General features: G+C 39.8%; 1 protein-coding gene across 1 annotated transcript; it reads left to right on the top strand.

Moving 5' to 3' along the window:
- The first annotated feature begins 2368 nt into the window (after positions 1–2368).
- On the top strand, positions 2369–11346 carry LOC103703945. Its single transcript, XM_039126963.1, has 3 exons — positions 2369–2634; positions 2667–3797; positions 10614–11346. Exons 1-2 carry the CDS (start codon positions 2425–2427, stop codon positions 3762–3764), a joined length of 1308 nt encoding a protein of 435 aa, XP_038982891.1. The 5' UTR covers positions 2369–2424; the 3' UTR covers positions 3765–3797; positions 10614–11346.
- Positions 11347–12606: the final 1260 nt, after the last annotated feature.

The raw sequence follows: 12606 nt of genomic DNA, 5'->3' as shown, positions 1-12606 counted from the left end.
TTCTTGAAGGTATCATCCTACAATTTCTTTTTAAACCTCTATAAATTCATCCAAACATATGTGGGATCACCACAATTTGAATTAGTTCTTGGTGAGACAATTAAGTCGGTTATATATATATATATATATATATTGTCAAGCGCCTTTGGTTTGCACCAATTCCTAAGGAAGTTGAGAGTCAATTTTTATTGGTTATCCATGATAGGGTCATCTAACCGAGGGGAACTACTCGGCCAAGAGGCCAGATCTCTGGATCATTAATTAGATTGTTGGGCCTGAGAACAAAGTTAAAATATATCAAAAAGATAAGAAGTATAAAAAATTAATTATAATATATATACACACACACACACACACACACACACACACACTTGCCATTATGGCTATTTTTCTTAATTTGTTTCATGCCTTTTCTAGACTATTCGTTGTGTTCATCAAAGTAGTCCATTGGTTGGCGGTTTCAGAATTAATTATAATCTAGAAAGTATGTATATATGTTGAAAATTTTTTCACTTCAAATACTACTATGATCACATGAATCTACATTATAATTGTGGTATAAATTAAAATCTTCTAACATTTATCTTTAAAAAGATTGCAAGCAATGCTCTATATAATGTAGGGAAAAATATAGAATTTATCGTCACCAATGATTATTTTAAGTAGTAAAATTCTAAAAAATATCCAAAAGAATAAAATGAATATATATTTGTTTATTTTCATTTTCTACCAATTTTTTTTTTTTGAAAATGATCTACTTTTCCTTGGCAGGAAGAATTGGTTTCAAAAAGACGTCTCAACCATTACAGATAATTGACTAAAAATGGTTATTTAGTGTGTAAGATATATTGTAAGTACAATAAACCGTCACAAGAGTACGCCTACACATTGTATCTTGGCGGTACGACTTGGACATCGAGCTTTTGTCAGATAGGTAGGGATCTCTGCCGTGCCTGACTTGTTGAAGTGATCCTATTCTAGCTAAAGTTCCGAAGAGGTTGGGATAGGGCGCTCCTGGTTATTAGGTAGAAGGTTTGATAAGAAAGGGACTCTCAAGTCTTCATCGACAAGCAACGAAATTCTTCTCAGTTGTTGGACGACGACCGAGGTTAAGTGAAGAAACTCAATATTGTCTTCTTGCTTTATTATCTCTGCACTAGCTCTTGTATAGTTTTAGGTTTACCATCCTTTCATTCTCTCAATGGACACTGGTTAGGCTTCACCTAATAAAGGAAAAGCAAAAGCACTTGAAGTTACCATCTGTAGCTCTTGGCATGGAAAAGCCCCGTGCAATGATACTCTGCTTCATGATCTCGAAGGGAAGAGATCCCCTCATTCCTCCAGTTGAATGTTTTCCTACCTATAAACCAGGCATCAGAACGAAGTCGGATCGGTGCACGATGGAAGTCGTAATAGCATTCAAACTTATTGGAAGAGGGAAGTAAGGGAGAAATACCAAACGAGTCGCCCATGGCTTGGTTTCTTTTCCCTTTGCTTTCTTCCCTTTGGCTCCTCGTCCTTGTCTGTTCGCGGGGTTTTTTTTCGAGAACTAAAAAGAGAGAGGAAAGAATTATACAACAGCTACTAGGTTCCGTCCAGTTAAATAACCTACCGTCCATTCAGGTGGATCCCGTCAACCAACGGTTCTTGGTTGAAAGGGTGATGCAGCCTGCTAATTATTGATCAGTAATGCCTTCTCCTTCCAGGACAACAAATCCAAATTTTCCTTGTGTTTCTTGACCAGAATTATAACCGCTCAAGGAGTCTTATACGAGTAACATCCGGTGTCCATTCTCTCTTTCCAAAGTTACCTGTTTGGGCTTAATTTCTGCTTCATCCTAAACGCAATAATCATATGAAATTGAACTAAACCTATTGTGAGGATTTATACGGTTTTCAAAATTCTCTCGGATGTCTCCGTATAGTTAGTTTTGGTGGATCAGGCCAGACGGTACAACAGTCAACAGGGTTGAGCCCAGATGGTATGAGGTCGTACTCAGATGTCTTGCGGCAACGTAGGCAAATCCACCGTGCAGACCTCGCCTACGATCGCGCTCGGAAAGATCGGGGGAACCCGCGTAGAAATGAATATGAGGAACTCTGTACTAATTTCATGATAACGTACGACTTGTCCTCCGGCGAAGCCCACGATAATCGCATAGGAACCATCAAGAAAACCACCAAAGTTCAAGTTATTTACCCAGCGTACCCTCGACAAATATCTGAAAATTTTGCTAGTACCACCAAACGGTCCGAAGGTTAGTTCGCAGAGTTACAAGGACATTCTTGTCCACGAAAGTATCCCACGTTGACGGTGTTAGCCTCATCTCCTTCCCCGACTCCAGGTACATAAGGGTCCAGTGGGGAGGAAATCCACTCCCGAAATAAGCCGACACGAGCGTCCGCCCGGCCGACGTAATCGCCATGGTGGACGCCGGTCCGCCGCGGCTCGACCTCCGGACGGCCGGTCACGTGCTCCGCCGGTCCTGGTCTCTGCTTCTTGCCGCCCTCCCAGCTCTTCTTCTCGCCGCCCTCCTCCTCCTCTCCTTCCGTTCCGCTCTCCTCGCCGGCACTCTCCGCCTCGCCTCCGTTTCCGACCGAGACCCCGCCGTCCGCTCCCTCCTCTCCCGCCTCTCTTCCGCCGCCACCGCCCCCCGCCTCGTCCTCCTCCCCGCCGCCGCCCCTTCCTCCAGCTCACCCGCGTCGGCACCCTCGACGAAGACTTCTTCTCCGACTCCGCCGCTGGCGACCGCCGCGCCTCCCGCCGGCCGGCCTCCTCCTCCAACGTCTCCTTCCCCGCCCCCGTCCGCCTCTTCCTCGTCGACGGCTCCCTGGGGTTTCCGAGATTCCCAAAATCCGTCAAGATAAGGGTTCCGGACTTCCCTTCCTCCCCCTTCCTCTTCTCCTTCCCCGATGGCGAAGGCGGTGCCGACGATGCCGCTGGCGACCGGGACCAGGCCGTCGATCTCCGGATCTTCGGACGCGGACTCGACCTGGACCGCCAAGATGCGACGGCGATCCTCTATCTCCTCACCCTACTCTCCTCCACTCACACCCTCGCCATCCTAGGGTTCATCCTCTCCTACACCTGCGCCCTAGGCGTCGTCTTCGTCGCCGTCACCGCTTCCCTCCTCCAGAAGCCGGTCTCCATCACCGGGACCATCTATTCCGGCGCTCGAGTGGGGATCTGGCGGCTCACGGGGTTCGTGTTCTTGCGGTGGGCTGCGAGGGACGCCCTGGTCCAGTTCCTCTGCATCTGGTTCTTCGCCGACGTCAGGGATCAGAACGAGCTCTTCAAGCTCTTTGTGAAGGTCAAACTCATGCCTTTCTACCTATCGCCGTTGAACCCATGGTCCGGGCCCCGTGATGAGGCTCTCTCGGGGTTCTTCTTCGTCTGGGCCCTGCTCGACACCGTGGTCTCTGTTGTGTTTGCGCTTGTTCCATGGGTGGTGATCATAGACCACAATTTGAGGAGGCGGGGGCGAGATGCGGTGAGAGAAGGGTGCTATTTGATATCCATGATGCCAGCCCAGGCTTTGTTGCTCAAGTGCTTGGAGACACTGGCCTGTGGGAATCTTGGGAGGACATTTGCCATGATGGTTGGGGGGAGGCTCTTTGCGGAGGTGTTTCATTCGGTGGCGGAGGTTTACTTCATCGTGGTCTGGCTGATATTCTATTTTGCAGCGAGGTGTAGGGAGGGGGAATTGGAAGGTAGGAGGTTTGGAAGGCAAGATTTGGAGGAATGTATCAATGGCCTCAGATGACTGTGGTGGTGGAGCTGTTGGCAAATACTTGAGGTACCAGCAATGTCTCTTTTGTTATTTTATTTGCAATTGAAATGCCATCTTCTAAGTTCTTTCCTTTATGCTGTTGTAATAGATTCTTTAATGATGAGGTGGGGAATGTGATCTTGTATGCACAATATTGAAAGGAATGGATTGTGTGCACATTGTCGATTTATTAGAATGAGGAAATGTACACTAATGGTGGGCGAATGATACTTCAGAGTCGTCTCTGTACAAATATGCTGAATCCATCACTAATCTTCATATAATTTATCTTTGTAGAGCTCTTTATGATTTTCCCTTTAGAACACATCTAAAGTCATCATATTTGTAACTTATACTTGGAAAATTGGAGGGTAAATAATGGAAATATTTATGTGATGTTTTAAACTACTCATGCTTTGGCCGCCTAGGTGCTTGCTTTAATGTTTTACAGAGGATGAGACCAATATATGAGCCAATATCAGATGTTGCTAAGTTGGTACTGATCATTAGAAAACTCGATACATCATATTTTGGATGTGTTATATTTTCATATTTGACTTGTAAGTTTTCAGGTTTTTGTTATTAATTTTTCAATTTATTGTTTTTGGGCCACCTTGTTCTCTAGGCACTTATCAGGATTTTAGATGCTAGGTGCCCTTTGGTTGCTAATCTACCATCGACAATGTTTTAAAAATTGATTTGTGCTCCTTTGATTTTTGTTAAAGGGGATATAGATTGTTTCAAGGGTTTGTTTTCCAATAAGGATCAAAGAGTTATATATATTTTGAGAACTTCTGGAAACCTAGTAAAAATGATCAGAGAGAGCAAAGTAGGGATTCAGTGCATTGGGTCATTATGTTGGATACATGGACACTTGGACATTCAATTTTTAAACTTTTTGTAAGTGTCAAGACCTTTGGACACTTGGACACAATAGGACTTGATAGAGCACAACTAGACACTCCACTTTGAAGTGCCTGTTAATATCAAAAAAGAGTGCCAACATTTGGCACTTCTTGTCAATTTCTTGGTTTCAAGTGTTGGAAACTTGAAATATACCTAAGCAATAGCTTAAACAATTTGCACACTCATGGTTGTTTTATTGTATTGTTTGTTAGAGATCATATATCTTCTCTCCTCCTTTTATTTTATGTTTTTCGGATAAGCATGGAAACAGTGGCTTATAGGGTTATACATACATATATATATATATATATATATATATATACATACACATATACATGTAGATACACACACACACACATCTATAAATAGATGCATACATATATATATGTTGTGTCATGCTAAGATTTTTGGGGGCAGCTGCATTCAATACTTGAGAACAATTAGAGGCTTGGCACTTCTCTAAAGTGTCCAAATAATATTGACACCAATGATTAAAATGTCAAGGTATGGGCCCATATTTATCACATGCCAATAAGGCGTGGCATGCGATATGGGAGCAGTATGTGTTGGTACAATTGAACAGAAAAATTAGATGTATCGACCAGTGCAAGGTTGATACACCTCAGTACAATGCAATACAAGGTGGTACTTTTAGATAGGGTATGATATAGCAAAGTTCAGGCTTGGTTTGCTAAATCGTGATGTACCTTACCTTGTACCGGTCCTTGTCTGATATGCTATGGCCTGTTTGGGGGCAGTATTTTCAAGTCTCAAATCTTTGATCGGTATTCGCTTACATATTACATGTCAAAGTAGGCATTTCCCTTTATGTAAGACATTCCTACTTCAGCAGTTGTTGATTACTGCAATCTGCTAATTGGAACACCTTTTGATAAGTATTTTTGGGTATAGAGAAAGTGCACTCGTGCATTATGTGATGCTACTACTCTAGGTTGTGTACGCCAAATTGTATGTCTCAAATTCTATAAGGATTTACTTTATACTAGGGAGCCACATCATTCAGTTTTATTTGGTTGTATTTAACAGATTTTCCAAATTCTTTACTTTTAGTGACTTTTGCATGCATATCCATTTTGTGCTTGATGATTCAGGACCACCATATGATTATCTATTAGGCACGGCATTCGTCATAGTTATAAGTTTTCAAATATAACTAGTATAATTTCATAGGGAGTTTTTGGCAATATTTGAAGTTTAAAACCATTGGCAGTGGTTGAGGGCAAAGGATAAGGAGTTTGAGAGTTATTGTTCAACCCTTTTTTCGGAGATCATGCTTTGTTGAGTTTGCAAAAACTGGAATTGGGCGCTTCTACTAGGCTAAAGAGTTGGTTTCTGAACATTCCTACTACAGAAGGAAGAATAAACAAGAAAGTTCCCTTTGAGGCTAGGAAGCACATCCTCAAAGTTCATCCCTGTTCATATCTGTTATGTCAAATATGGCTAGGATTTCTTGCATACTTATTCAATGCATCCTATTTTTTAAAATTAAAATATGGAACCAGGATACTTCCCAAATATCTCTATGAATAAGAGGAAGGGCTTTCACTCTTTAAATGATTGTTAACCTTTCGATGATGGATGCTTGATTTTAGAGTTTGTGATGTTGATGATATTCTATAGTGCATGGATTTGAATAAATGACTAAATCATGTTTGCTGTAGTTGTTGTTATTCTATAGAATATGGACTTCATTATTGTGATAGATCATTTTGCTTTATGGATGCTTTTTCACATATACATGAACAATATATATTTATTTATTACGATAACACAGCTATGTTATATCCTATTTGTTTTAAAATTTACCATTTTGGAGTATCCGTCTCATGTTGTATTAATATCCCATGATAGCGACCCTGCTTCATAATAGGTTTGTGGGTGGAATCATTACAAATGTTCAAATAATTTCCTCTGGTTATACCATATTCATCAATACTAGATCCATATGCAAGTAATGACAGTCTAGTCTCTTGGGTAAATATCATTAGGAATTTTTAGCGTTATGGTATGTCATAAAAAACGTTAGGAATTCTCAGTGTTATGGTATGTCAAATACCAATTTGGGAATAGAATGAATGCACATTAGAGTGCAACATTTGTTACAATCTTCCTTTTATCATCTTTTTCTAGTTTTTCTTTTAAGCGCTGATTAACTTGTGTGACTCTTGTGATGTTCTGTGTGTGAGATATCGTCAACACTGCAGTGTCCATTATGTTTGCAGTGGATTTATCGATGTGGAACATGGACCACTACCTAAGGAGTAAGGAGGTTGTGGCAGGATGTGGGAAGTAAAGATGCCATCTTATATTGGTGATGCTGGGTCAGTCCATTTGAATCAAGTGCTTGGAGATAGTGGTTTGTGGGGATTTGACTAGTTGGTTTATGATGATGGTTAAGTATTTGCATGTTTCATTTGGTGGAGTCTTACTTTCTAGTAGTTTCATTGATAATTCTATTTTGCAGCAAGGTGGATTGACTTTTACCAGTTTGGCAGTTTTAGATTGACTTTCACCAGTCTAAAAGTTTTAAAAAATATGAATAATAGTAAAATCAGAATATGATGAAGTGAAGAACTTATTTGGATATATTTAGAATCTTTAGTGTACTTTGTATAGGTGGTTTTATGCTGGAACAATTGAAAATTTTCAAAACTGAAAGGTTTAAAAAACATTTTGACCTCATTCTAGAGTATATATATATACACACACATATTATTTTATTGTTTGATAACAAAGTAAAATCAAACTGTATGTAAATGAGTTCTGAGTGAGGGCACCAGAGGAAGAAATCCAGATCCTGCACCCCAATTTTTGCATCGAATTGATCTGATGGGTTAGCTTAGGCTCATGATCTATCCACGTGGTGTCAACCATTCGTTAACATTTGAAGGTGGATTGGAGTTGGAGGCATTTGACGTTCCAATCTTTATGTTCGAACATTGAACATCCATAGCTTAGTGTCGAATGCTCTAGAGTCCATTTGTAAGTTGGAGTCAAGTTATTCCTTTTGTTTGATTTCATAATGCATCAAGTTCTAAGGCACCCAAAAGTCCTAATTTATATATGCAGTCTAAGATATTACGGTGAGCCATGTACTCTTTACAATTTTCATAGTGAATTTGAATTGATCTTTGAGTTCTCTTGAGTCACTCATGTCATGTGTGGCAATGAAGAAAATGGCAGTGAGGTTGTGGATTCAAGAGGATGGCATGTGAGGGTTTGGATTCCTTCATCAAAGCCTTGGGAAGATTAGATGTGTGAGGCTGAAGGTTGGGAAGGAACCGGAGGTGCAACTAGTCTTCCCATCGATGTCACGATGTGGACATTAAATTCACCTAACGTCCTTTCAACCTTTATTTATCCTTTACTATTCATTATTTAGTTTCAGCTTTTCCCCTAGATTCATATAGCTTCCCATATTGTCCTACTTTTAGTTGTATTTTGACATTGTGAGAGAGGTGGACTCCATCCTTACCTGCATCAGATAGCCCAACCTATGTTAAAAACACAACTTTTCATGTAGATTTGGAGCTCAACATTGCAAAGCTTCTATATCATCTCACGACTTGCAAATCTTAGTTCAATCTCAACAGAATGCTTCTTGGATTTGAATAGAACAAGTTTGAAATTCTACTCAAAAGGTTTGCTCAACTTGGCCATCTATACAATAATATATTTGGTCTTAAGTCAGTATTCACCAAATTCATATTGGTTTTAGCCAACACCAAAAATCTTGGTTTTGATTTCAGAATTTTGGTGTAGAAGTGCTAAGGCAATCAAGAGCTAGTACAAAATTTGATGGATTGATTAAATTTTTTTTATGTTTCTTGTGGTTCGAAGTGTCACTGGGAACAAGAGAAGGACAACTGAAGAGTGTCTTCGGCAAAATAATTTCATGACTTCTGCATGTACAACACAGCTGCTTCTGGCCGCGGAACTTATGTGCCAACACTTATTAGTGAAAGAAAAAAATCTAAATAATGGATTCTGGAAAGAGAGGAGCAAATTATTTCTGTGGGCCTGGATCACAATCCATTGCGTTGAAGGATTCCTTGACAAGTTCCTTGCCAAGGCATCTCTATAGAAGCAAGAGAGATGCCGCACTTCCATGCTTCAACAAATATGACATCTCCTGCCATATTGTACATTCTTTATGATGAATGATGGCTTGAACCACGTGGACCACCAATGTGCCTTGCTCATGAAGTAATATACTTTATGTGTCTAGCCATCTGCAACATTCGATCATTTTACTGATTATTTTTTATGCCAAATTAGGCCTGACCAGATCAATAAAATAGGTTTTGACTGGATTATCTGGAATCCTTTTGCTTTTTTGTCTGATTATAAAATAACTATGATGTAAATTTTTGAGAAAAGACATTTTTCTCAAAATGCAACATATCTTATGGCCAATAATGGCCATGCACCTCAAATAGCACATTGTTCAGTTGTTTGTGGTAATTTGACAAATCTTAAATTTACTATTAATGAAGATTTTCGTACAATGGAAACAATAATCTTGGTTCTGTATTTACAGTCCTGCTGTCTACTTTGATCTAGTAGCATTCTCAAACTTCGATTGAGGAGTAATGTGTACAAATCTTAGTAGATCTTTTCATGTTTGGGAACCATTCTCTTTCTATAATTAGCATGTAAGTTTATACTGTGCTGCAGAAAATATGTGATGCCTACAAATGTAGCTGTTTCAGCTTTAATATCTTATATATTATTTTGCAAGCTATTAACAGGGAACTCAAGCTTTGACATTTGTGAAGTACTGAACTGAATTGTTACTTCTGAATGGTTCACAGGTATCCTTGATCGCTTATTGTCAGCTTTCCAAATTTGAGATTTGTATCACAATGTCAGAAACTGTAGAGTTGGTATTAAGTATTATTCTCCTTCCTTTTATTTTGTGGGTGGGGGTATGTGTAAGCTAATATATATTGCAAGGACTCAAAAAATTTGAAGCTCGGTGACTTAGGGCCCATTTGGCATTACTTTTGTTTTCTGATTTTGTTTTCAAAAACTAAAGAAGAAAAATGAATTAGACTGAAGAACATGTACGATGAAACAAGTGATAACGTCTTTGGAGCTTTTGGTCGCAAAGATTTATTACTTTCAAACAAGAGTGAAAATTGAAGCAAGTAATGGCAGAAGGTTTGAGCAAATGCTTTCCTTCACATCAATCTCCATTTGATATTTCCACTAATTTGTAGAAAAACAAAAGCACGAAAACAGCAGCGATGCCAAATAGGCCCTTGAATATTTGAGGATGGTAATGTAATCTACACCTTTACATGGCTGTTTTATAAAAGGGAATCTCAAGTGTTTATTGGGAAAATCTTATAATCTGTCAAGGTATAAATGGTGAATGGGTCTCAGAATATACAAACGGTAATTCTGTTGAGAAATCTTTCAAGCTCTGTATGATAGATGGTTCTTAGGGTACAAGGATTTATTATCATATATCTTTCATTGTATGAGAAGACAGGTGAGTGCAAAACATTGTGCAGACTCTTGATCAAAATCATTACTAACACATGGGAACTAGCTGATAGTGTGGGATAATGTTCTGAAGTCATCAGATCAATGAACATAATGTAATAGATAGAAACTTATTGTTTTACTTCTCTGTGCTATGTTACTTGCAGAACTCATTTATGGATGATTTAACATGTCATTCTAGTTCTTTTCACGTACTAATTTTCATTTTTGATTTTCATTTGCTCTTTTTCTTTTATTGTGCACCTTTTCTTCTAGTCCCCTGTTGTGTTACATCAAAAATTTCACAACTCCTGTGTCTGAATCTCAGCTTATAATTGTTTCTTCTTCCAAGAGTCAGAGCGTCGCTGCTTGGCATTTTATGTTATGTATTGACATAATGAATGCATTGTTTGTTATGCCATTTAGATTCTTATGTAGGCCTTTATACGGGGAACAGAGGAATGGAGAAAGATCAAACCTTTAGCAACACGGCCAGAAGAACCGTTGGTCCTGCTGTGAACCAACACAATGAAGAATGTCAAAGAAGATGTTCTCATTGCAGGATATGTAGTGTTTCGAGTCAGGCTTGAATTCATACTCCTCCCTAGCTTGATCAAGCACTTCCTGGAATAACGGATGCTCAAGAAAGGTGATTCTAATGGTGAACCTCTTGCATTCTTCTCCCACATACACAATCATATAGCCCCTGGGAACATCTTTTGGAATGGTCTGCTTTTCTTGGGAGCAAAAGACTAGAGAGCACTGGGATATTTTATTGGCTGCACAAATCAAGAACTCTTTGCCCTTTTCCATCCGCTTCCTCAAGAAGGCCGAGGGAACTCCCTCTAAGCATCTTCATGCCCAAAATGTGTGAGAGTTGTCTTGTATGAAAACCACAAGATTCAATGAGTCTCCATGCTGTTGGGGCCTAGGATGTTCGAGCATTTGATGAAGGCGAGCTACAAAGAGAGTAGAATGATAGCTGAAGGTAAGCTGTAAAACCTTCGGCAATTTGGAAATAGTAAAAATATTTTCTAGATTTTGATAAACAAAAGTTTTATATTGTTATTTATTTTTCTTTGCCTGAATTATTCGCTGAATTATTTGAGACGATTAATTTAATCAAGAATTATATGAAGAAGCGTAATTTCTTTAGTCATTCACGAATTATTGGCATACTTGTTCAAGGAACAGCAGCGGAGGACAAACGAATGATGCAACTGTTATTGTCGATTGCGTTTCTTCTGTTATTGTTCACAGTTATGTCTCTTCGGTTATTGAATTAAAGTGGTAAATGTGTTTAAATATATCAGTAATTGTCCGACTCGTGACGATTTTTCACACCAGTTGTGCATTCTAAATCGTTGACCTGGACAAGGTGGCTGTGATGCAAATTATTTGCGTTTGCAGTTCTTCAATTAATCTGATTCCATTTTACATAATACATTGTGATGTATACATATGAATATTATATTTTTTTAATAAATCATGATGCTTATTTAGGGCTGATGTGGGTGAATTAGGTAGTCAATGCAGCCAATGTTCTCTACATGTCACCCGACCTAATTTACAGTGGTTGGGTTGGCTCAGCTAAAACCTAGCCCGGTGCCCTAGACGTCGAAGAAGGAACTCAGATCGTAGATGGATAATGGAATTCTATTCCCTACTAGAAACATCAAGGTGACGTGAAAATTTTGCAAAAGTTCTGGTACGGGCGACGCTGGCAGAAGTTTTGGTTCACGTTCCTTTCGAAACGTACAACAGTTCAGCTGGACCCCACAACTTAAAGATAAAGATGATGGCGGGGTTCATCAATTGGTCTGGGGTCCCGTAAACTGGAAAACTCCCCACGAGTGACAGGTGATGGCCCACAAACTTAAAGATGGCACGTACGGTTCTTTTCGCATCAAAAATAAATGGATGAAGAGAAGTGGCACGCCTCCCCATCGGGTAGTTCTAAATACACCCCCCCGATTGCTCAGGACACCCCCAAAAACCAAAAAAAAAATACCCAAACTAACCTTTAGTGTAATTACCATATTGCCCTTGAAATTTTTTCAGTACACCCCCCTTCCTCCTCCTCCATCTCCTCCTCCGTTTCGTTTTGAAAAGGAAAAAAAAAACCACCCCTCAAACCCCCCTTAAACCCCTCGATCCATTTACATCGTTTAGGCGATCTTTGAAGGAGATTTAAGCCCCATTCGAAGCATGGACAAGCAACTAGTGATTTGGGACGAAGAATCGGCCGCAAAGGTACGTGTTCCACCTTGTTTCGAAAGTTTTTTTTTTTCACGGTTCGTGCTCCGTTCGGCACTGGATCGCCGAACAAAAGGCTTCTGTTCGGCTGCATAGTGCCGAACAGAAGCCTTCTGTTCGGCAACGCTCTACCGAACAGAAGGCTTCTGTTCGGCTGCACAGT

The sequence above is a fragment of the Phoenix dactylifera genome, chromosome 5, assembly GCF_009389715.1.
Source record: "Phoenix dactylifera cultivar Barhee BC4 chromosome 5, palm_55x_up_171113_PBpolish2nd_filt_p, whole genome shotgun sequence".
Lineage (NCBI taxonomy): Eukaryota > Viridiplantae > Streptophyta > Magnoliopsida > Arecales > Arecaceae > Phoenix > Phoenix dactylifera.
This window is presented reverse-complemented; position numbering and strand designations above follow the sequence as displayed.

Excerpts from the sequence above, each read along its gene's own strand:
- LOC103703945 (XM_039126963.1), top strand. The coding sequence starts at position 2,425 with ATGGTGGACGCCGGTCCGCCGCGGCTCGACCTCCGGACGGCCGGTCAC. Across the intron at positions 2,635-2,666 it reads GCTCCCTCCTCTCCCGCCTC|CCTCCCCGCCGCCGCCCCTT; the intron begins TCTTCCGCCGCC and ends CCGCCTCGTCCT.